Here is a 23,120-nt window from a genome sequence, read left to right as displayed (position 1 = left end):
CGGGATCGAGTCCCGCATCGGGCTCCCTGCTCGGCGGGGAGCCTGCTTCTCCCTCTGACCCTCCCCCATCTCGTGCTCTCTCTCTCTGTCTCATTCTTTCTCTCAAATAAATAAATAAAATCTTTAAAAAAAAAAAAAAATCTGAACTTGTATTTTATCTTCTTTATTTCATTTTCTTGGTAATTTTTATTGTATTTTACAAAAGTACTGATCTATAACATACTGGAACCAACAAACCAACCAACCAATACCCAAGTCTTAGAAGGACTGCCCTAGAATAAAAGAATACATGTATAAGAATGTCCACAGTAGCAATCTTTTCAGTGAAAATTGAAAACAGGGGTGCCTGGGTGGCTCAGTCATTAAGCATCTGCCTTTAGCTCAGGCCATGATCCCAGGGTCCTGGGATCGAGCCCCACATCGAGCTCCCTGCTGGGCGGGAAGACTGCTTCTCCCTCTCCCATTCCCCCTGCTTGTGTTCCCTCTCTCGCTGTGTCTCTGTCAAATAAATAAATAAAATCTTTAAAAAAAAAAAAAAAGTTGAAAACAGCCTAAATGCCCAGAAAGTGAAAAACAGATTAAGCAATAAAAAGGAACAATCTAATTTAAATGACTCAACATGGATTAAGCTCAAAAATCACTGACAAAAGCAATTCAATACACAAGTACACACACACATGCATAGTAAAAGCACAACAATCATGCTCAGAAATGATAAGCACCAAATTCAAGATGAGACTACATCTCTGAGGAAAGTGGAAGGGGAAACTGGGGAAAGGTACACAGAGCTAACAACTACTGAAAATACAGTCTTTAAAAAAAAAAAATACTAATAAGGGCTATTACAAACAAGACCAACATTCTAAAATTTGACAAGGGAAATGGAAGATGTTGGTTATATCATCTTCTAAAACTTGTCTACTTGTTAAAAATATTTCTTTTAAAAACACCAAAAATGAGGGCGCCTGGATGGCTCAGTCGGTTAAGTGTCTGCCTTCAGCTCAGGTCATGATCCTGGGTTCCTGGGATCAAGCCCCGAATCTGGCTCCCTGCTCAGCAAGGAGTCTGCTTCTCCCTCTCCCTCTGCTCCTCCCCCCTGCTTGTGTGCTCATTCTCTCTCTTCTCTCTCAAATGAATAATCTTTAAAAAAAAAAAAAAAAGACACCAAAAATGAAAAAAAAGAGAAAAGTGGTAATGAACTTATAGTAACTGCTACAAAGAAAAAGATTATCAGAGTAAAAAAAGAAACAGAATTCATACTGGAGAATCAGGAAGGACTCTTCTGAGAAAGTGACATTTACACTAAGAAATGAAGCATGTGTAAGGATTAGCCAGAGTGGAAGAGATGTCCAGACTGAAGAACAGACAGTGCAACAGTCCTAAGGCAAAATGAAAGGTGCGTGGGGCAATGTGTACCCTGTGAGTCCCAATGAGCCACAGCAAAAAGCATGCACAATGAGGCTGAAGTCGTTAAAGGATATTAAAGCACAGAAGTGACATGTCACAATTTGTATTTTAGAAAGATCCTCTGGCTCCTTGCTCTGCAAAGATTGGAGGAGGTAAAAAAGCAAATTCAGAGATAGTGTTGCAAGACAAGAGATGATTGTCAACATTCATTCAGTGGCAATGTAAACAGAAAAGTAAGACCTGACTCAAGTTACATTTTCAACAGACTGACAGGACTGATGGTAGATGGGTAAGGGAAGAAAAGCAGAGAGAGAGACAAAATTTCAAAAGTAGATAAGACACCCATGAGATCAGATAAACTTGTTAGAGGTGTGCCTGAAATTTAATCCTGAATTTCCTAGTTCCCACAACAATGCAGAACCCACCATTAATTAATTTAGAGAGTCTATAATATGAAAACAAACCAGCAGTTGAGAAGAACAGCTCCTCCTGGTAGAGAAATTTAACAAAAATATCTTCCTCATAAAGGCAATGCTGTATGTCACAAAAGAAATTCCCTAAACAATATTCTTTCTGTAAATTCAAAATGTTTTATAATACTGCTTCTATAACATCTCTTAATATTACCTGACATAGAAATAATTATTTCTAGAATAACCACTGAAAGAACAGAAACAGAATTCAAAAAGTTGAGAACAACCATTTCAAAAGTACACAAGAAACAGAAACACATGGAAAAACAGAAACCACAAAATAAGGTAATTTATTAAACCTAAATGTATTAATATATTGTATACTAAATGGACTAAATATTCCCAGTAAATTACAAAGATTGACAGACTGACAGGAAGGACTCTCAGAACCCAGCTTTTAGTTGGCGTGCACCAGGTAGAGAGGTTTGGAAGTGACCCAGCAGGTCCGGAGCTGAGATTTCCAATGACCTGTTCACCTTCTTCCTGTTAGGGTCATGCTTTCATCCAGTGCACCCAGCAGCGAGGCACCAGCCATTCTGGGGCCTAGCTGTGTGCTTGCATATTTGACTGAGGTTGGGGGCTAGAGGGATAACTCTATGTCCAAGGCTCGACTTGTAGCCAGAGGGAATTACAAATGTGGAATAGATGAAATACGGAATATGCTCTATCGTGTTGGAATAGAACTGAAGGTACTAGCATAAACTCATATTTTTTTTTTGTTTTTGTTTTTCATTTATTTCTCAGAGAGAACGAGTGAGCAAGAACGAGCAGGGGGGAGGAGGCAGAGGGAGAGGGAGAAGCAGGCTCCCCGCTGAGCAAGGAGCCCAATGTGAAACTCAATCCCAGAACCCTGAGATCATGCCCTGAGCCGAAGGCAGATGCTTAACTGACTGAGCCACCCAGGTGCCCCATAAACTCATGGTTTTTAATAGATATATTAAGGTAGGTAAATAGGTAGATAAACAGGAAGAAAAGGAGGAGGAAGGATAGGTAGACACATGTGATACACTGGGTAAAATTTAAAAAAAAGTAAGAGCATAAAAGAAAATCTTTAAGATGTTAATTACCATTGGTGAGGAAAAGGAACACAGGGATGGGCTGAGGAGGAACACACAGGAAGTTAAGGATATCGATAACACTCTATTTCCTAAGATGGATGACGTTCATTTTATTATTATGTTGTTGTAACACCTCCTAACATGTATTTTGCATGTCAGTGTGCCCTCAACATGGCATCTTAAGAGTCTGGATTTAAAAGTCTTAACATAAGGGACACCTGGGTGGCTCAGTCGGTTAAGCGTCTGCCTTCGGCTCAGGTCATGATGGAGTTGTGCACTGGGCTCCCCTGCTCAGCCTGGAGTCTGCTTCTCCCTCTCCCTTGCCCCTCCCTCTGCTTATGCTCACTTGCTCTCTCTCTCTAATAAATACAATCTTAAAAAAAAAAAAGTCTTAACATGAACCTTAACAAACTACTCATACTGAAATTCAGCCTTTCCACTAACTTCCCTATGTGAATCTGGTAGAACATGTCATTTTGGTTTATTTGCTTTCAACAGACAAGTGCTTAACCTGTTTGTTCTAATACAGACATACTTGTTCCTCAAAGAAAAGCCTCCTCTTTAAGAATATTCATCCTCTTAATTTCACCAAATGTACCTTAACCTAAAGAAAAATAACATTCAGGGCGCCTGGGTAGCTCAGTTGGTTAAACAACTGCCTTCGGCTCAGGTCATGATCCTGGAGTCACAGGATCGAGTCCCACATCGGGCTCCCTGCTCGGCAGGGAGTCTGCTTCTCCCTCTGACCCTCCTCCCTCTCATGCTCTCTCTCATTCTCTCTCTCTCAAATAAATAAATAAAATCTTAAAAAAAAAAAAAAAAGAAAAATAACATTCAAAAGGAAATAATGGTCATCTTTTCACCAAAAAGGATTCAACTAAAATAGGAATACTGAAGCAATTAATAAAACCCTAAGAAAATTGCTGTCATCACATCTATCTAGGTTGGTACATAAAGGTTTTTTAAGGATAGGTTGATTTATAAGAGAAAAACAACATTAAGACTAACTTCTTTTATACTTCCAGCTCAACAAAGGTCCTTTTTAAATTCTGTTTCTCCTGACTACATATTATTCATTATATAAGAATAAAATGACTTTTAACTTACCATTCCACTGGAATTATTAATTCCATTCATATTAATTTTGGTTACAAATCTAACTGATGGAGGAGCTTCTGGGTATTTAGGTCCACATTCTACTTTCAGGCTATATATTCTGTTTTCATAATTTGTCTGAAAGGCAAAAAATAATAGTAATAATAATAATTACATTCAAGTGCTAATAAAGAGCAAAAGTACAATATGAACATATTTGATATTACTTTATGATCAAGAATTTGCTTTTCTACATTCCAATTTATTTGACTTATATGGTCAGAAAAAAATGGAGCAAGCATACTTAAAAGTCAAGATTTTATAATATTAAAATAATTCTACAAGGTAATATCGAGACAATCAGAACTTGCTTTTTGTGGTACAAACAATACCTATAACAAAATTAAAAGTAAAAAACAAACAAAACAAATTCAGATTTTATTAAAAAGTTTATTTTGTGGGGGAGGGACTACTTGACTTGTATCAAACATATGTAAAGGTTCCTATTTGTCCAGAACAATTCTATCTATTCCTACTGTCCCAGTATTAATTATTAACAACACTTCTTCACTCTCAAAAGGGTCTGGCTGGACAATGAATTACACGGTTATACAGCAATCAAAAACTTCTAGCTAAAGGGAAACCAGCATATTATACCACCTTACGGCAATAAAACAATTATTTCATGCCTATTATATTTATATTACTTCATTAACCTTCTGATTCATTAAATTCCATTTTCAGAGCTACAACAGCAAGCTTTATGTCTCCATATCATTTTAAAATAGTTTCTTAATTAAGAAGTTGAACATCACCACATTATAAAACAACTATTTTAAAGCTCCCAAACTAAAATACTTCCAAATTATTTAGGCTTATTTTCATGCTATAATTAACTCTTTACCCTATGGCTCTTGCTCACTTGGCTAACTTATTAATGTAGAATTAATAATAGCAAAGAAAAAAATAAATGAAAGTGACAAATTTAATACCTGTTGGTTACTGCATAAACCTGGAAAAACAAATTAGCTAACCATCTACAGATTTCACTTACCCAAACTGATCCACAGCTTCCTTTCCCTTAAGAGCTATTCCCAAGTGGAGGTCAGATCTGGGATATTAAACTACTGTAATTTAAAGTGTATGCAACAATCTTGTACATATGATTATTAAATATTTTGACACTTTAAAAAGAAACACCTGTATAAAAGTCATCCCAGTTTTAACAGCACAAATCAATTAAACAACACGCCCAGCACTTTGGATATGTATAGACAGGACTAAAATCAGGGAGATCTCAAGGAAATAATCCAGTCTGTGGTTCTCCAATCTGGATACACATTAGCCTCTCTATAAAACTTGCATTAAAAAAAAATAATAGCCCCCAAGAAATTCTACAATGCTGGAAATACTCACTGTATGTAGAAACAACCAGAACTCTCACACTTTGCCGGGAATAGAGAATGGTATAACCATTTTGGAAACAATTTGGCATTTTCTTATAGAGAGAAGTAAGTGTCCACCTACCCTATGATGTAGCAATTCCAATCCTAGGCATTTTATCCCCCCAAAAATGGAAACAAACATGTTCACAAAAGACTTTTTAAAGAATGCTCATAGCAGCTTTATTTCTAATAACCACAAAGTAGATAAAATCCAAATACCATGAACACATTGTGGTATATATCCATACAGTAAAATACTACAGAGTAATAAAAAGAAAGACACTCCTACCATATGGAACACAGCTGAATCTGTAAGATACTGTGCGGAGTCAAAAGCAGCAGACCAGTAAATACAAACACTGCATGATTCCACTTATACCAAGTTCTACAACCTGCAAAACTGCTCCAAGGTGCAGGAAGTAGTGCCTGGGGTGGAGGTGGGAAGAGGCACAGGTGACTGAAATGTTCTGTATCTAGAGTATAGGCAACAAGGTGTATTTGTGGAAACTCATGGTAAGATTTGTACATTTCATTATACATAAGTTAAAAAACTCTAAGCTAGCCTTTTGATCTAATTCAATGCTTAGAGCAAACATCATCTAAACTTTGGACACCTTGGACTAATTTTATAACCTCTAAATTTTATTTATTTTTTAATTTATTTTACTTATTTATTTGACAGAGAGAGAGACAGCGAGAGAGGGAACACAAGCGGGGGGAGTGGGAGAGGGAGAAGCAGGCTTCCCGCCGAGCAGGGAGCCCATGCGGGGCTCGATCCCAGGATTCCGGGATCATGACCTGAGCCGAAGGCAGACGCTTAACCAACTGAGCCACCCAGGCGTCCCTATAACCTCTAAATTTTAAAAAACAGCCACATCTTTCTGTTATCTAATAAAATAGTAAAATAAAGTAAAAAAAGGCACTAATATTTACTAAATATATACTAGTCAGGCACCTTCCTATTGTCTAATTAAGTCATTTAATTCTCCATATTTCTTTAAGATTTTATTTAAGAGAGAAAGAGAGCGCTTGCACATGCGTGAGCAAGGGGATGGGTAAAGGGAGAGAGAGAATCTCAAGAAGACTTCGTGCTGAGCCTGACACAGGGCTCAATCCCACGACCCTGAGATCATGACCTGAGCTGAAATCAGGAGTCAGACGCTTAACCGACTAAGCCACCCAGGCGCCCCTCCATATATATATATATATATATATATATATATATATATATATATATATAAAGATGGATAGAGTATCTTCATTTACACATAAGGAAACTTGGAAAAGTTACTAAACCTCTAATGCTAAAAAGTATTGCTTCAGAAAATTTAAAACACAAACATATATGAAAAACAAAATTGCTAATCATATAAATCCAACAAATACTGGAATAACATAAAGAAACAGGGATCTTAATAATGCATAAAACAATTTAAAAACCATTAACCAAGTAACAGTATGGTAAGGTAAAAATTTTCCCATTATCCGGGTTAGATGTAGATACCTAAAGCTGAGGACAAACTGCTCTAAACATGGTACCTTCTAAAGAGAAAACAACTAAGGTGAGACAGCAACCCCTGCAGGTTTTATTAAAAGGCAACTGAGGGCGCCTGGGTGGCTCAGGTCATGATCCCAGGGTCCTGGGATCGAGCCCCGCATCGGGCTCCCTGCTCAGCGGGAAGCCTGCTTCTCCCTCTCCCACTCCCCCTGCTTGTGTTCCCTCTCTCGCTGTGTCTCTCTCTGTCAAATAAATAAATAAAATCTTAAAAAAAAAAAAATTCAAAAGGCAACTGAATGAGTGCACAAGGCATTCACCCCACTGGGTCCCACATGCCTCAGTGAGGAAGGCTAAGTGGAGAGAAAGCGGGTGATGCAAGGGAGAAATCACTGGCTGGCTGGAAAGATGCTGTGCCTTTTTAAGGTGCTCCCCTCTTGCCTCTTCCTGGCACCCAAAGGAAGTGAGAAGAAGCTCCAAGACCCCCACCCCCAGAAAGGGGGAAGGCCCAATGAACAGAAGCCCAGCATGGCCACTGGCGGCACTGTGTCTACATGCCCTTTTCAAGCAAGCCAGACCCACTCCTCCCCAAGCTAGAGCAGCCTTCACTATGCACTGGGCATAGCCTGGACACAGAAGCTTCCTGCAGTTCAGTGACACCAGGAAAGGCAGCTAATCTGGGGAGCCCTGCTGGTGACCCCAACGGTGAGATCAAGTGGGAGCTGCTCTTCCATATTTGGGAACTATGCTATGGGACAGCCCACAGAACCACTAAGGAACTCATACACAAGCTTCAAAACATTCCTAACATTTGAAGTCCATTGGAGGTAGTGCCTGGAGAAAAACGAAATCTAAATAATTTCAAATTTATATTCTACCAAGTTCAGACTGTCAAATCTTCAAACTATTCATTAAGAGTGTTCATAAATCACTTTTAACCAAACATGGTAATAACGTTCATAGGCAGTGAAAATCAAGATTTTCATTACAAATACCAAGTTATAAAATACATCAATATTACATTTCCTTCCTCAACTATCTTATAGAAAAATCAAAGCAGTGGAAGGAAGTGGGAGTTTGTTAGGTTAGTAGTGTGCTCAAATCTTGCAAAGGAATACCAGAAAATATAAAACATACATTAATTCACTCTCTAAAGTTAACATTGCTGATTACTTGGATCCATTTTTCTTTTGTAATAATCAAGAGGAAATCTAAACTATACCCAACAGCAAAACAGTTGAAATGCTCTCATCATAAGGTAGCCAATAGTATACAAAACTGAAGACTAAAAAAAAAAAAAAAACCTTCAAATTCGTGTTCTTTCCATTAAGTCAAAAACATTACGCAATATATATTTCAAAGACTCACTGCCAAGAGTGCAGTAAATGGGACCTTTGAGTAAGGAATGCAATGTAGAAAAATACTTCCCAGTCTGGAAAAGATTCTGAGTACAAATAAAACTTCATAAACTTGAGAAAGACCTAAGAATAAAACACAACTGGATCTGTTGCCAACAATGCTAGAAAATATGCAAAAATCACAGACTTTTCTATATACTTTATTAATGAAGAAATTGAGGCCTATAGTATTTACAAGGCAAGTCAAATGTCAAAAGGGCAAATAGCAGTGTGCACTCAAAACAAACCAATTTAGAAACCCTTGGTTACACACATAGCAGATTAGTAACATGTTATGTCAAAATATACTGTTTGCTCTTCCCAAATGCCCCTCCATTTCCTCACCTTTTCTCCTCTCTATCTGGAATGTTCTCCATCCCCATCACCACCTTCTGAAATCCTACCAGTCAGTCCTTTAAGGCTCATTCCAAAGGCAACTTCCTCCACTGTTCAGCCTTCCTCAATTATTCCAGCTAGAAGAAACATATTCTAAAGTCCCGTAGTGAACTTTCTCTGCCATATTTAAAGTCTGTCATTTGTACTTATTTTTTCCTCTACTAAACTGCTAACACCTTGACGGCAATGACCATATCAATCTTTTCCCCCCAGTCCTCCATAAAATCAAGCATTATACCTTACACACAGGAAGCATCAATAAAAGTATACAAAATGAATTAAAAGGGAGGAATTGTTTCAGTTAGAAGTGATAATTATTTTAATATCAATACTATAAAAATGCTTATTCTAAAATGACAATAAATAATAAAAAATATATAATTTATAGCACTGACCCTTGGTGGCCCAATAATCATGCCTGTCCACCTTGTAAGTGTCATATCTTCATCATCTTCAAGGCCCCAGCTAACCGTACCATCGCCTACTCCTTTTTGTCCTTCTTCAAGTTCTTCCAACAAGCGAAAATTACGAGGAACTTTAACTCCTATACAAAAGAATGTCATGTAAATGTAAAAAGCCCGTAATTACAAGAGCTGCATATATTCAAATTCAGCTTTTTCCAAATTAACTTCTATAAATTATTTCCCCAAAAAGGCAAAATTCCCTTTAAGCATTCTGCTCAGAAAATGCTCAATCTAAAAACTGCTCAAAATGCAAACACTAAAGAAAACACTGTACCAAATATTTACTGCAATATAGAACATGTATATAAATTCCTAATTAATCAATGTTATCCTGACATAAATCAATCATAAAGAAATCATTATAAAATGAGTATTTTCCATAATTGAGATTTCTGTTCCAAGCCTAGAACAATGCATCAAATAAATGGGCAAAGACCAGAAAGTTCATAAAAGCTCAAATTTATTAATACTCTCTAATGCTTTTTAAAGAATAGAATTATGTTCCATCTTAAAAAAAAAGCCCTAGAGGGTATTATTTTTTTCTAGAATGCTGAAGCAGCCCCATCCAGTCCCCAGTCAGTCTCCTTTTCTCCCCCCAAACCAGTAGGGTCTTACCTCTTCCATGTCAGAACAGCGCTTAATCATCACTTGGAGAGTTCCTCCATTTAAGAACAACTCTCCTCATGGATGTAACAGTTTCCAAAGACCCGCCCTTCAACTCTGGGCCCAACCTAGCACAACTGTTGATCCATTAGCCCTTCTCATACCTGTCCTTCTTTAGACCTCATTACCCCTACTTTATATCTAAAATCTTTTCTTTTTTTTTTAAGATTTTATTTATTTATTTGAGAGAGAGAGAGACACAGCGAGCGAGGGAACACAAGCAAGAGGAGTGGGGGAGGGAGAAGCAGTCTTCCCGCAGAGCAGGGAGCCGGATGCAGGACTCGATCCCAGAACTCTGGGATCATGACCTGAGCCGAAGGCAGACACTTAATGACTGAGCCACCCAGGCGCCCCTATATCTAAAAGCTTAACACAGACATCTTCCCCTCTGCCTAGAATCTCCTAGCATTTCAGTTTTCACTCTTTCATTCTCAATAAACCTGGTCTTTGCCACCATTGTGACCTCCAACCCCCTAGAATCCAACCATGATTCTTCTAATTGACCACAACCTTTCCCAAAATTATTGGCCTAGCCTTTCCGAAGGATGGACCCTGTGGTCTCCCATGTTCTCAGCAGCACCTAGTTTCAAACATCCCCCAGTTTGACCACGTAAGTCTTGAAAAAATTATGTAAATGACCCTAGAAGCCTCTCTCTCTGGCTCTGGAGCTTGCACACATATGCTTGTGCACTCTCTCTCTCTCATGCATGCACACACACAATTATGAAACAAAGAACTGACATCTCTTGCATTTTTTTTTTTTTAGAGACATCTCTTCTAAAACTGTCATTTTGTGTAACTTCTCTCTTGGTACTAATTCATAGTAATCCTTCTGGACATACAATAAAAACGCAATAAATATTGTAACTTATAAAGAACACTAGCCATTTTACGTACTGTGCTTTATTAAAAAAAATGCTTGAAAATTTTGGGCCACAGAAATATGGAGCGGTCATAAATTACAAGAAACAAGAGTAGTCATTTATTACAACTACTATGATTACTAATAACCACTTGCTCAGCATACATTATGTGCTACTTTAAGCAAATTATCCCATTTAATCCTAAAAGCACCCATTTTACAGTTAAAGGAACTAGGATATGAAAAAGTTAGGTGACCTACCCAAAGTCACACAGCTGTAAGAGGCAAATCCTCAGTTTCTAGACCAAAGCCACTTTTAACCATCAAGTTGCACAGCAGTACAAACTACACAGGCAGTATGTGAGGACGATGTGGCTGCGACATCTGTCACCCCACTGATCGTCAGGGTTGATTCAGCTGATCTGACTGGCTAGGCTGGTGTCCCCTTCCTCCCTCACCGCTCCATGTGCGTCCCTCCCGAAGCCGCACGCTCGGTCGAAGAAGACGACCTTCCTCGATAAAGGAGGACCATTCTTCAGTCAAGGGTATACGAGTAGCTGTGCTCCCCTGCTAGAAACTCCAAACAAGCTCTCTAGATCCATTTGTAGGAGAACGTAGGGTAGTCAAGTTTCCAAGACTCCAGACACATCCAAATGAGGTGCTGCATGTAGCAGTCTGCCTTTCTTAGGGGAGAAAAAAAAAAACAAACCACACAGGCAGCATATTCTGGCACAGATCTAAGAATCAGACTGCCCAAGTTCAGTTCTGCTAACCACTGATATGTGACCCCCCAGCCCTGTTTTCTCACCTGTAAAAGTGAGGTAACAGTAGTTCCTACCTCACGGAATCACTGTGAAATTAGACAAGGTAATCCATCTTAAACTCAATAAATGTTGACTATGATGGTAATTTTAGTATTTGTTTTTAGACAGAATTACATAAAAGTTCTATTAACCTCCATCTAAGCTATGTGAGAAGAAAAGCTCTTTGTACAACCCTGAAGGGAGGACCCCAAAAATTGTATCCTAAGCTCTAAGTTTCTATTCACCTAATATTGCTATTTTCCTATAACTGTAGAGTCATGCATGACTTCTACAATATATTGCTACTGAATTGTTTTTTAAAGTAATCGTAAATGAGCTTGATTACCCTTATCCTTATGAAGTCATTCCCCAAGAATTATTCTAAATTTGCATTGAATTTTGCTGCCTCCTATTTATAAACAATTTAATCAAGTGACCTTTATGGCCACCAAAACTACAAAGTGAACAATGTAAAATTAATGGTTTTTTTTTTTTTTTACATAAGTGCCATAAAAGTGATAAACCTAGTTACTGCTAAACTTTTTCACCCTTTCTTTATATAGCTTTTTGGGGAAATAGTTCTAAGATTGATAGATCAATTACTGACAATACTAACATTCAAAAAGTTATAGCAGCTAAGACTACTCTGCTTTTAAAGTATAAGACAAACAATAACCAAAACACACTGTGCTGTATTTTCAAAATCAGGACTAGAGCACTCTGGCTTTATTTCACCCAACCACTAATATCTGTGAAGAAAAAAAAGCCACAAGATGGGGATGTTGTTCCATGAAAACTGAAGTATTACATAAACTGCCTTCTGGATCTCTGCCATCTACGAGCCCTTTTCTATAGTTCTACTTGTCTTTTTCCTGTATGTCTCTGTGTGTTGTTTTTTAATAGTTTTAAATATTTTACTCCCTTAATCTGGGATCTTCGCTAAAAGAAAAAAACAGTAACCCACAACCCTTTCTAGCTGTAACTTTTAAAATGCTGTCAATTTTTGGTCCAGAACAACACCAGAGATCATCGAGTCCAAAACTTAACACTTTAGAGGAAAGAAAATTATCACAAAAAGTCACTTAACTATTTGTTAGTTGACAAACCAATTCAAAAACCCATCTCCAGGCTTCTCCACTAATCTAGTTTTCTCTTGAGTACATTACAATGTAACCTGCACTTCTGAGAGATAACAGCAAAAATATTACCATCCTTTAACACAAACAACCTATAAAACATGCTTCCAGCTTTTTAAATCTGAAGGATATCAAATTCCAAATCACCTGCCTTTAACTCCCATAATACTAAAAATAAAGGCATAAAGACTACCAAATAAATAGAATAAATCTTGCCATGCCATATTTATTAGGAAAAAAGATTTCCCAACTTTAATTTACAAATTTTTACTTTTTTCAAGTTACAGCAAAAAAAGTATAAGACCCTGAATGTAATAAATCTGTCAATCTATCCATACAAACATGAGAAATGATAACAAAGCAAATCAGTTTGCAATTAATCATCTAAATTAAAATAGTTCTAAAGTAACACTAAAAAAAAGATGAGAGGTAGTGCAGTTTTAGAGAGGGCAGTGTGGATTCCAGTTCCAGCTGATGGTAAACAGTCTAAGATGTACAAAAGTTCCCAAAATTCAGGAATAATTATTGTTACCATTTAGTGTACTTCTCTTCAGATTACTACTTTCCATACACAATATATGATTTCCGTATTTTATCAAAACGAGATCATGAATCATAGTTTTGTAACTTCCTTTTTCCCCTACTTATGAACATATTTCTATGGCAGACATTATCAAGTGCTATTTTAAAATGCCCCAATGAATAATATTGGTCTTGCTTGAGGGGCAGGAGTAGGGAGACCGGACCAGAGGAATCATTGCCTACTCAAAAATTAAAGGAAAACACCTGTAGGGATGGAATAAACCTTTTCTGTGTTATGTGCTTTAGCTGGTCCTCAAGAACACCCAAGTTGGCTATGGGTCCCTTCCCCTTATCCCACTACCCAGAATACCTATGAGGTTAAGGAAGAGAGTATCTGGGGCATGTATGCTGTGGGATGCAGCCAGGCCGTTTACCTGGCCCCTGCAGGGTTCTTAGGTGTGGGTTGCAACAAACCTGAGCAGACACACTGTTAAGATGGAACTCGTGAAAAGTCCCACCTGTGATTTTAGTTCTCTGGTTCTGCCCCATTTTGGGAGTTCTCAGTTCTCCTCAAACCCCCAACAAGCTGACTTGATTAAAGATAACATATTTATTGAGCTCCTCCTATGACACAAACATTTGCTAAAAGCTTTACAGACAGAAAGTACTTCATTAAATCTCATTTTGTAAATTGATATATCACCATTTCACTACGTAAGAAAATTAAAGCTTAAATTATTAGGTTGAACCTTATAAAATGAAACTGCTACTATTCGGGCATCTTTTAACCAACAAAAAAAGTAATCTCATAAAATTCAATCTAATTATATGTAGAGTGAGTGAGTCAGGGTTGAAGCTCTTAGCCATTATTCTCCAATGCCCCCTTTGGAACCCACTAGCCCCGGATGGAACTCATTTCCCTAGCTACTGCTAACTTGTCCTCAGTCCCTGCAAACCTGATGGGGATGAGAGACACATCTTGGCCAACTGTGGAAGCAACTCTGACAAAATACATACTGTTCTGAACTTCTTAAAAAGAACCTTTCCATATGTCACAGACTGGGTGTACTCAAAGCAAAACATTCCTATCCAGGGAAATAACATAGCATTTTATATTTTTCAAATTACTTTCTCATACAGCCATCTATCTGTATATAAAAGAAATTTTTTGAGCTATGATGGACAGCTATATCCACATTTACAAAGACCCAAAGACATGAAGTAACTTATTCAAGCCCATGGTAAGCTAGCAGCTGGGTCAAAACTAATACTCAAATTTCCCAACACAGCTACAACACTCTATCACTGTATACTGCATCTCAAACTCCAGAAAATTTTACTCATTTTTATTTTTTTTTAAGTAAGCTCTAAGCCCAATGTGGGGCTTGAACTCATGACCCCAATATCAAGAGTCACATGTTCCACCAACTGAGCCAGCCAGGCACCCCAAAATCCAGAAAATTTTTTTTAAAAAGTAGGGAGATTACAGAATGTATACAACTTAAAATATGTATTTTCTAAAAACCATTGTTGAAATATGTCATATAAACAAAGAATTTCTGTAATTTGTCATGTAAAAAATACTGTAAAGAAAGTATTAAAATTGAAGTCCATGAAATTTCTGGTTTTATGGTGCTTAAAATCATGTATTAATAAAAGCATTTATAAAACCTCTCTGAGTAATACTCTACAATTTTTCAGTAATTTAAAACTCAAATACTTGTCTGATTTTCACATTATCTTCCTTAATGGGACAAACAAAATTATGAAAACACAAAGTAGAGGAACACACATAAGGTAGCAAAGTATCAGGAGACCTATATTTTTTTTAATAGATTTTGTTTATTTATTTGACAGAAAGAGACACAGCGAGAAAGGGAACACAAGCAGGGGGAGTAATAAAGCCTAAATCCAGAAAAAGAGAAATAATATAGAACAGAAATCAATGGAATAGAAACCAAAAGAACAGAACAAATAAACAAAACTAAAAGGTGTTTCTTTAACAGAATTAGCAAGATTGATACGCCAGCCAGACTTACTGGGGGGAAAAAAAAAAAAAACAGAAAGGACCCAAATCAGTAGAATCATAAATGAAAGAAGAGCAATCACAACCAACACTAAAGAAAAACAATCATAAGAAAATATTATGAGCAACTATATGCCAACAAATTAGGCAATCTGGAAGAAATGCATACATTCCTAGAAACGTATGAACTAACAAAACTGAAACAGGAAGGAACAGAAAACCTGAACAGATCCATAACCAGCAAAGAAATTGAAGCAGTAATCAAAAACCTCCTAACAAGCAAGAGTCCAGGCCAGATTGCTTCCCACGGAAATCTTACCAAACATTTAAAGAAAAATACCTGTTCTTCCAAAACTGTTCAAAAAAACTGAAATGAGAGGAAAACTTCCAAACTCATTCTATGAAGCCATCATTACCTTGATCCCAAAACCAAAGACCCCACTAAAAAGGAGAATTACAGACCAATATCCCTGATGAACATGGATGCAAAAATTCTCACCAAGATACTAACTAATAGGATCCAACAGTACCTCAAAAGGATTATTCACCACGACCACCAGGAGTGGGATTTATTCCTGGTCTGCAGTCTGCAGGGGTGGTTCAACATCTGCAAATCAATCAATGTGATACACCACATTAATAACAGAAAACATAAGAACTATATAATCCTCTCAATAGATGTAGAAAAAGCATTTGACAAAATACAGCATCCTTTCTTGATAAAAACACTCCACAATGTAGGGTTAGAGAGAACATACCTCAACATCATAAAAGCCATATACGAAAGACCCACAGCGACTATCATCCTTAATGGGGAAAAACTGAGAGCTTTCCCCCTAAGGTCAGGAACATGACAGGGAACATCCACTCTCATCACTGTTCAAAACAGTACTGGAAGTCCTAATCTCAGGAATCAGACAACAAAAAAATATAAAATAAAAAGCATCCAAATCAGCAAAAAGAAGTCAAACTTTCACTCTTCACAGATACTCTATGTAGAAAACCCAAAATACTCCAAAAAATTGCTAGACTGATACAGAAATTCAGCAAAATCACAGGATATAAAATCAATGCACAGAAGTCAGATGCATTTCTATGTACTAAGAAAGAAGCAGCAGAAAGAAAAATCAAGGAATCGATCCCATTTACAACTGCACCAAAAATGAAAAAATACCGAGGAATAAACCTAACCAAAAAGGTAAAAGATCTGTATTCTGGGGGCACCTGGGTGGCTCAGTTGGTTAAGCGACTGCCTTCAGCTCAGGTCATGATCCCAGGGTCCTGGGATCGAGTCCCGCATCGGGCTCCCTGCTCTGCGGGGAGCCTGCTTCTCCCTCTCCCACTCCCCCTGCTTGTGTTCCCTCTCTCGCTGTGTCTCTGTCAAATAAATAAATAAAATCTTTAAAAAAAAAAAGATCTGTACCCTGAGAACTACAGAACACTTATGAAAGAAATTAAGGATGACACAAAAAAATGGGAAAACGTTCCATGCTCATGGATTGAAAGAACACACACTTAAAATATCTATGCTTCCCACAGCAATCTACACATTCAATGCAATCCCTATCAAAATACCATCAGCATTTTTCACAGAGCTGGAACAAATAATCCTAAAATTTGTATGGAGCCAGAAAAGACACCAAATAGCCAAAGGAATTGTTGAAAAAGAAAACCAAAGCTAGAGGTAAAACAATTCCTAGACTGTATTACAAAGCTATAATCATCAAGACAGTATGGTACTGGCACAAAAACAGACACATAGATCGATGGAACAGAATAGAGAACCCAGAATGGACCCTCAACTCTATCGTCAACTACTCTTCAACAAAGCAGGAATGAATATCCAATGGAAAAAGAACGGTCTCTTCAATAAATGGTGTTGGGAAAACTGGACAGCCACAAGCAAAAGAATGAAGCTGGACCACTTTCTTACATGATACACAAAAATAGACTCAAAATGGATGAAAGACCTAAATGTGAGACAGGCATCCACCCAAATCCTAGAAGAAAACACAGGCAGAAACCTTGGCCACAGCAACTTCTTGCTAGATACATCTCCAAAGGCAAGAGAAACAAAGGCAAAAATGAACTATTGGGACTTCATCAAGATAAAAAGCTTTTGTACAGCAAAGGGAACAGTTGACAAAACTAAAAGGCAACCTACGGAATGGGAGAAGGTATTTGTAAATGTCTTACCAGACAAAGGGTTAGTATCCAAAAATCTATAAAGAACTTATCAAACTCAACACCCAAGGAACAAATAATCCAATCAAGAAATGGGCAGAAGACATGAACGGGTATTTCTCCAAAGACATACAAATAAATGGCCAACAGACACATGAAAACATGCTCCACATCACTCGGCATCAGGGAAATACAAATCAAAACCACAATGAAATACCACCTCACACCCATCAGAATGGATAAAATTAACAATTCAGGAAACAACAGATGTTGGCAAAGAATGTGGAGAAAGGGGAACCCTCTTACACTGTTGGTGGAAATGGAAACTGGTACAGCCACTGGAAAACAGTATGGAGGTTCCTCAAAAAGTTAAAAATGGAGCTACCATAAGACCCAGCAATTTCACTATTAGGTATTTATCCAAAGGATACAATCATAGTGATTCAAAGGGGCATATTCACCCCACTGTGTAGAGCAGCAATGTCCACAATAGCCAAACTATGGAAAGGGCCCAGATATCCATCAACAGATTCCATAAACAGAAAATGTGGTGTATATATGTACAATGGAATAGTACTCAGCCATCAAAAAGAATGGAATCTCGCCACTGGTAACAACCAATAAGAGGGTATTATGCTAAGCGAAATAAGTCAGTCAGAGAAGGACAATTATCATATGATTTCACTCATATGTGGAATTTAAGAAACAAAACAGAGGAACAGAGGGGAAGGGAAGGAAAAATAAAATCAGATAAAAACAAACAAGGAGGCAAACCATAAGAGACTCTTAACTATAGGGAACAAACTGAGGGTTGCTGGAGGGGAGGGAGTGGGTACGTTACTGGGTGAGGGGCATTAAGGAGGGCACTTGAAATAATGGGCACTGGGTGTTATATGCAACTGATGAATCACTAAATTCTACCCCTAAAACTAATAATACAGTATATGTTAACTAAATTGAGTTTAAATAACAAATGTAAAAAAATAAATAAAGCTCAGTAGTGGGAAATCTGGCAGAATCTGAATAGGGCCTGTATGTTAGAAGTTCTGTATCAATGTTCATGTCCTGATCTTGGAAAATTACATTGTTGTAATGTAAGAGAATGCCTGGTTTTAGTAAACACATAGAGACATATTTAGGAGTGAAGAAGCATATGTCTGTCACTTATTTTCAAATGGTTCAGAAAAAAATGTGTCTGTGTGGGAAGGGAAGAGGGAAGAAAGCACATATGCAAGTGCACATAAAACCGTTAAAATACTAACATTTGATGAATCTGGGTGAAGGTATATGGGAATTGTTTGTACTGTTTATGTAACGTATCTGTAAATCTGAAATTATTCCAAAAGAAAAAACTAGGAAAAGAATGTACTTTTCAGTTAATGGTGTTAGGACATTTTACCTATATGGAAAAAATTAGATCCCTATCTCACAGTATACATAAAAAATCAATTCTGGGCCAATTGATTTGCTAATTCTAGCAAAATATTAACTTTAAGAAAATATAAGGTATCCTTATGACCTTGAGATATAGAAAAGGATTTCTTAAAAGTAAAAAAAAAAAAAAAAGCAAAATCAAAGGACTGATAAACTTCACAAAATAGAAAACAAGTTCAATGAAAGATAAAAGATGAGCCACAGACTGAAAGAAGATTCGAGTAACATAACTGGCAAAATGTTACCATCTAAAATATAGAGACAAGGAAAAGACTATTATGAATAAGAAACTCCACAGAACAGGAAAAAGGACTGAACAATAAACATAAAAAGATGCTTAACATCAACAGTAATCAGGGAAACATAAATTAAAACCATAATAACTATCCCCCAGAAAGACAAACATTAAGTCTCACAATACTTGATTTGATGAAAATGTAGACAAGAGAAGCTCATTCACTGTTGACATGAGAATAAACTAGTACAACTACTTTGGTGAGCAAACTGTAATATTTAGAAAGATCCAAGCATAGAGGTGAAGAAATTCATTTGAGTGCTCAGAGGAAGACAGGAATAAGAATGCTCACTAGGCATTATCTCTAATAGTGAAAACTTAGAAACAACCTAAGACTAACAAAGTATAATCAATGACACAAGACTATTGCAATTACAGTAAAAGAATTAGAGCTGTAAGTATCCATCAATTCTGAAGTTTTTTGTTTTTTGTTTTTAAAGATTTTATTTATTTATTTTAGAGACAGAGCACAAGAGGGGGGAGCGGGAGAGGGAGAAGCAGACTCCCTGCTGAGCAGGGAGCCCGATGCGGGACTCGATCCTGGGACTCCAGGATCATGACCTGAGCCGAAGGCAGTTGCTTAACCAACTGAGCCACCCAGGCGCCCCAGTTCTGAAGTTTTTAAAGCACACTATTTAATGAGTACATGGTTTGTTTTGAAAGTTGAAAAAATTCTGGAGATTGTTGCAAACAACATGAATATACTTAACCTTACTGAACTGTACAGTTAAGATGGTAAATGTTATGTTATATATATTTTACCACAATTAAAAAGAAAAAAAATGAACCCCTCAAAAGCCATATATAAATAAGTCTTTATACTGTTCCAGAGTACACACATATGCAGCAAAAGTAGAAAGACGTTTGTGCAATATACTCCAAAATCAGGATAGCAGTCATCTCTGGGCAAAGAGAAAGAGGCCTAGTACTTGGAAGGGTACTGATAATATTTTATTTCTTCAAAAAACACCTGAAGCAAGAATAATTCACTAGAATTTGAGAGAGCTTTTTTCCTGCCGTTTAAAGTCTCTTTAAAAAAGGAGGGACATCACCAAAAAAAAAAAAAAAAGAGAGAGAGAGAATGGTAGGCAATGTTGGGGATAGTAGTTGAGAATGAATGAGCAAAGAGCCAGATATGGCCTGGAAGGCAGGGCTCAACACAGAAAGGACAGGTGCACTTGCAAACTCCGACTTTACCTGCAGCAAGGGGTGGGGTTGGGGGCGGGGGCGGGCCATAAGCATTAACTCCATAGATAAGGAAGGAAGAAAAGGAAAACAGCATCAGTTGTGATGAAAGACCAGGAAATGCCTCAACTAAAAAAACTGTGGTTCATTTTATTGTAATTCTGTAATTTTATTTACTTCCAATTAACCAAAATCAAAAATCAACTACAAGCTAGAAACTATGTGACACAAATGGGATCTAGCACTGACACACTCCCAGCCCTCTTGCAGCTTACAGTTTAATAGGGGAGCAAGACACAGAAATCAGAGTATGAGAAGTGCTAAAGACAAGAAGAAGCAACACAAAATTTTCATTAATATTTTGCTCTACCCAGAAACTAGCCAGGTGACTCTGAGCAAATAGTGTTTTCTTTTACACTTTGCGTATTTCAGCGTGAAATGTGAAACTAAACTACATCAGTAATGTACAACCTTTTGTCCATCCCAACAAATCTCAATGATCAATACATAAAAGCTTACTATAGGAGGGAATCCACCAGACTAGGGAGAAAGAAGAGGCAACAGGAAGAAGAAATCCTCTCGCCTTTTCTCTGCCCTCATCTCCATTCTCTGGTTCAGAATCCTTCCTGAACCACATTTTTTCCAAATTTAGGATTCTTGAACTCCATGAGCGCAAGCTATCAGAGATCAATTTTGAAAAAAAAAAAAACAACTTACCTATATGATTCCTGAAACGCCTTTAAATCAAAGATAAAATGCAGTTTTAGTGTTTGCAATTTATACTGCTTTACCTTCTAAAAATTCATGATTCTTTTATTAACTTGCAATCAAAATAGTTGAGAATCACTGTACTTTGTAGCACATTAAAGGTGGCCAGAAATTCTTTGCTATTTCTACCACTGAAAAGTGTAGTCTAATTTTCCTCCCCGTTTAACCTTCCTTCATTTTATCTAGAGGACTGTTTCAGAATTATCGGACATGATCCTATCCTAAGAAGTTGAAAAGAAAAATAAAAGAAGTACTAAATATAAGGTATAAAATTTTCAAGTTGATTTCAATACTTCTTAAATTATTAAAACCTGCTAATATCAATAACCAGTTCCTTGAACAAGCAGTAAATGTTCACACACGTTTATGACAATAAATGGGTAATATATATTTCACAGACATGACAAATGATAAAACAAGAATATAAGACAAACAAGAAAATTTTTTAAAAACAGGCAGGCTAAAGTATGATGAAATTATACATCCATCAAAAAATAAAATTTAAAACATGCTAAACACAGTGCTGGTAGAACTGTGAGAAAAGTATATTTATACATAATTACACACAACTGGAAATCAATTCTACCTTGCTTAAGAGGTAATTTGACAAAATATAACAAGAATTTTTACTCATATGCTTTGACTTAAAATTCCACTTTATGAATTTGTCCTCAAGAACAGAAGACAAGGACGGGCACCTGGGTGACTCAGATGGTTAAGCGTCTGCCTTTGGCTCAGGTCATGATCCCAGGGTCCTGGGATCAAGCCCTGCATCGGGCTCCCTGCTCAGCAGGGGGCCTACCTCTCCCCTTCCCTCTGCTTCTCCCCCTGCTCATATTCTCTCTGTGTCTCGAATGAATAAAAAAAAAAAAAAAAAAAACTTTAAGAACAAAAGACAAGGAGTAGTCTATAGACTGCCTCCAAAGCCAACTATGAACAATTCTTCTCCCTCAGGACACAGCCCCCTCCCCCATCAAGGGATAGAGGCTATTTCCCCTCCGCTTGAATCTGGGATGGCCTTGCCACTTATTTTGATAGAATATGGTACAGTGATGCTGGTGCAGTTGTGAGAATAGCATTCTCAGAGGCATGATGGCTTCTCTTCTTTTCAGCTCTCTTGAAAGCCACACTACCAGGATGTGAAGAAGTCAAACAGGCCAGAGAATGGCCAATCCTTATTGAACCAAGGCACCTGGGCAACAGGCCCAGCCCAACATCACGTGAAACCAGCAGAACCACCTTATTAATGAAAATCATGAGAAAGAATGAATCACTGTTTGAAGCCACTAAGTTTTGCAGTGATTTTGCTATATAGCCATAGATAGGTAAAGGTGAGAAGAGCAGGTTTGAAAAAGTACTCTGGAGAAAAATGTTTAGCAATGCAAAAACTTAAAAGGCCAATTGCCGTACATTCAGGTAACTGTCATATTTAAAACATTACCTAAAATCATTTTAAAATACATGAATTATGGGCGCCTGGGTGGCTCAGTCGGTTAAACATCTGACTCTTGATTTTGGCTCAGGTCATCATCTCAGGATCGTAGATCCAGCCCCACATCGGATTCTCCCTCTCCCCCTCCCCCCCCACCCCGGTCTCTCTAAAAAAATAAAATTAAATACATGAATTGTATCCCACAGCTAACATCATCCTTAATGGGGAAAAACTGAGTGCTTTTCCCCTAAGGTCAAGAACAAGACAAGGACATCCACTCTCACCACTGTTATTTAACACAGTACTGGAAGTCCTAGCCACAGCAATCAGACTACAAAAAGAAATAAAAGGCAATCAAATTGGTTTGGAAGAAGTAAAATTTTCATTATTTGCAGATGACATGATACTCTATATAGGAAACCTGAAAGCAAGGCCACCAAAACACTGCTAGAACTGATAAACAAATTCAGTAAAGTTGCAGGATACAAAATCAATGTATAGAAATCTGTTGCCTCTCTATACATCAATAATGAAGCAGATGAAAGAGAAAGTAAGAAAACAATCTCATTTCCCACTGCAC

The 23,120-nt window shown here is 37.4% G+C and overlaps 1 protein-coding gene across 2 annotated transcripts in view; it reads right to left on the bottom strand.

The window, feature by feature from the left end:
• The window catches only part of UBE2V2 (ubiquitin conjugating enzyme E2 V2), a 39,159-nt gene that overhangs the window by 6,260 nt on the left and 9,779 nt on the right, over positions 1-23,120 (bottom strand). The window contains exons 2-4 of one of the 2 annotated variants that reach the window (XM_081815980.1): positions 15,773-15,849; positions 9,162-9,310; positions 4,046-4,171 (exon numbers count right to left, since the gene is read on the bottom strand). In XM_081815980.1, the coding sequence (XP_081672106.1) occupies positions 4,046-4,171; positions 9,162-9,206 (171 nt within the window). In that variant the 5' untranslated portion in view covers positions 9,207-9,310; positions 15,773-15,849. The remainder of the gene's footprint in view (positions 1-4,045; positions 4,172-9,161; positions 9,311-15,772; positions 15,850-23,120) is intronic. The other variant, XM_006734120.3, reaches the window with a different exon arrangement.

The sequence above is a fragment of the Leptonychotes weddellii genome, chromosome 4 (genome assembly GCF_054177405.1).
Source record: "Leptonychotes weddellii isolate Sample4059 chromosome 4, ASM5417740v2, whole genome shotgun sequence".
Lineage (NCBI taxonomy): Eukaryota > Metazoa > Chordata > Mammalia > Carnivora > Phocidae > Leptonychotes > Leptonychotes weddellii.
Note: the sequence above shows the minus strand (reverse complement) of the source record. Positions and strands in the feature narration are given on the sequence as shown.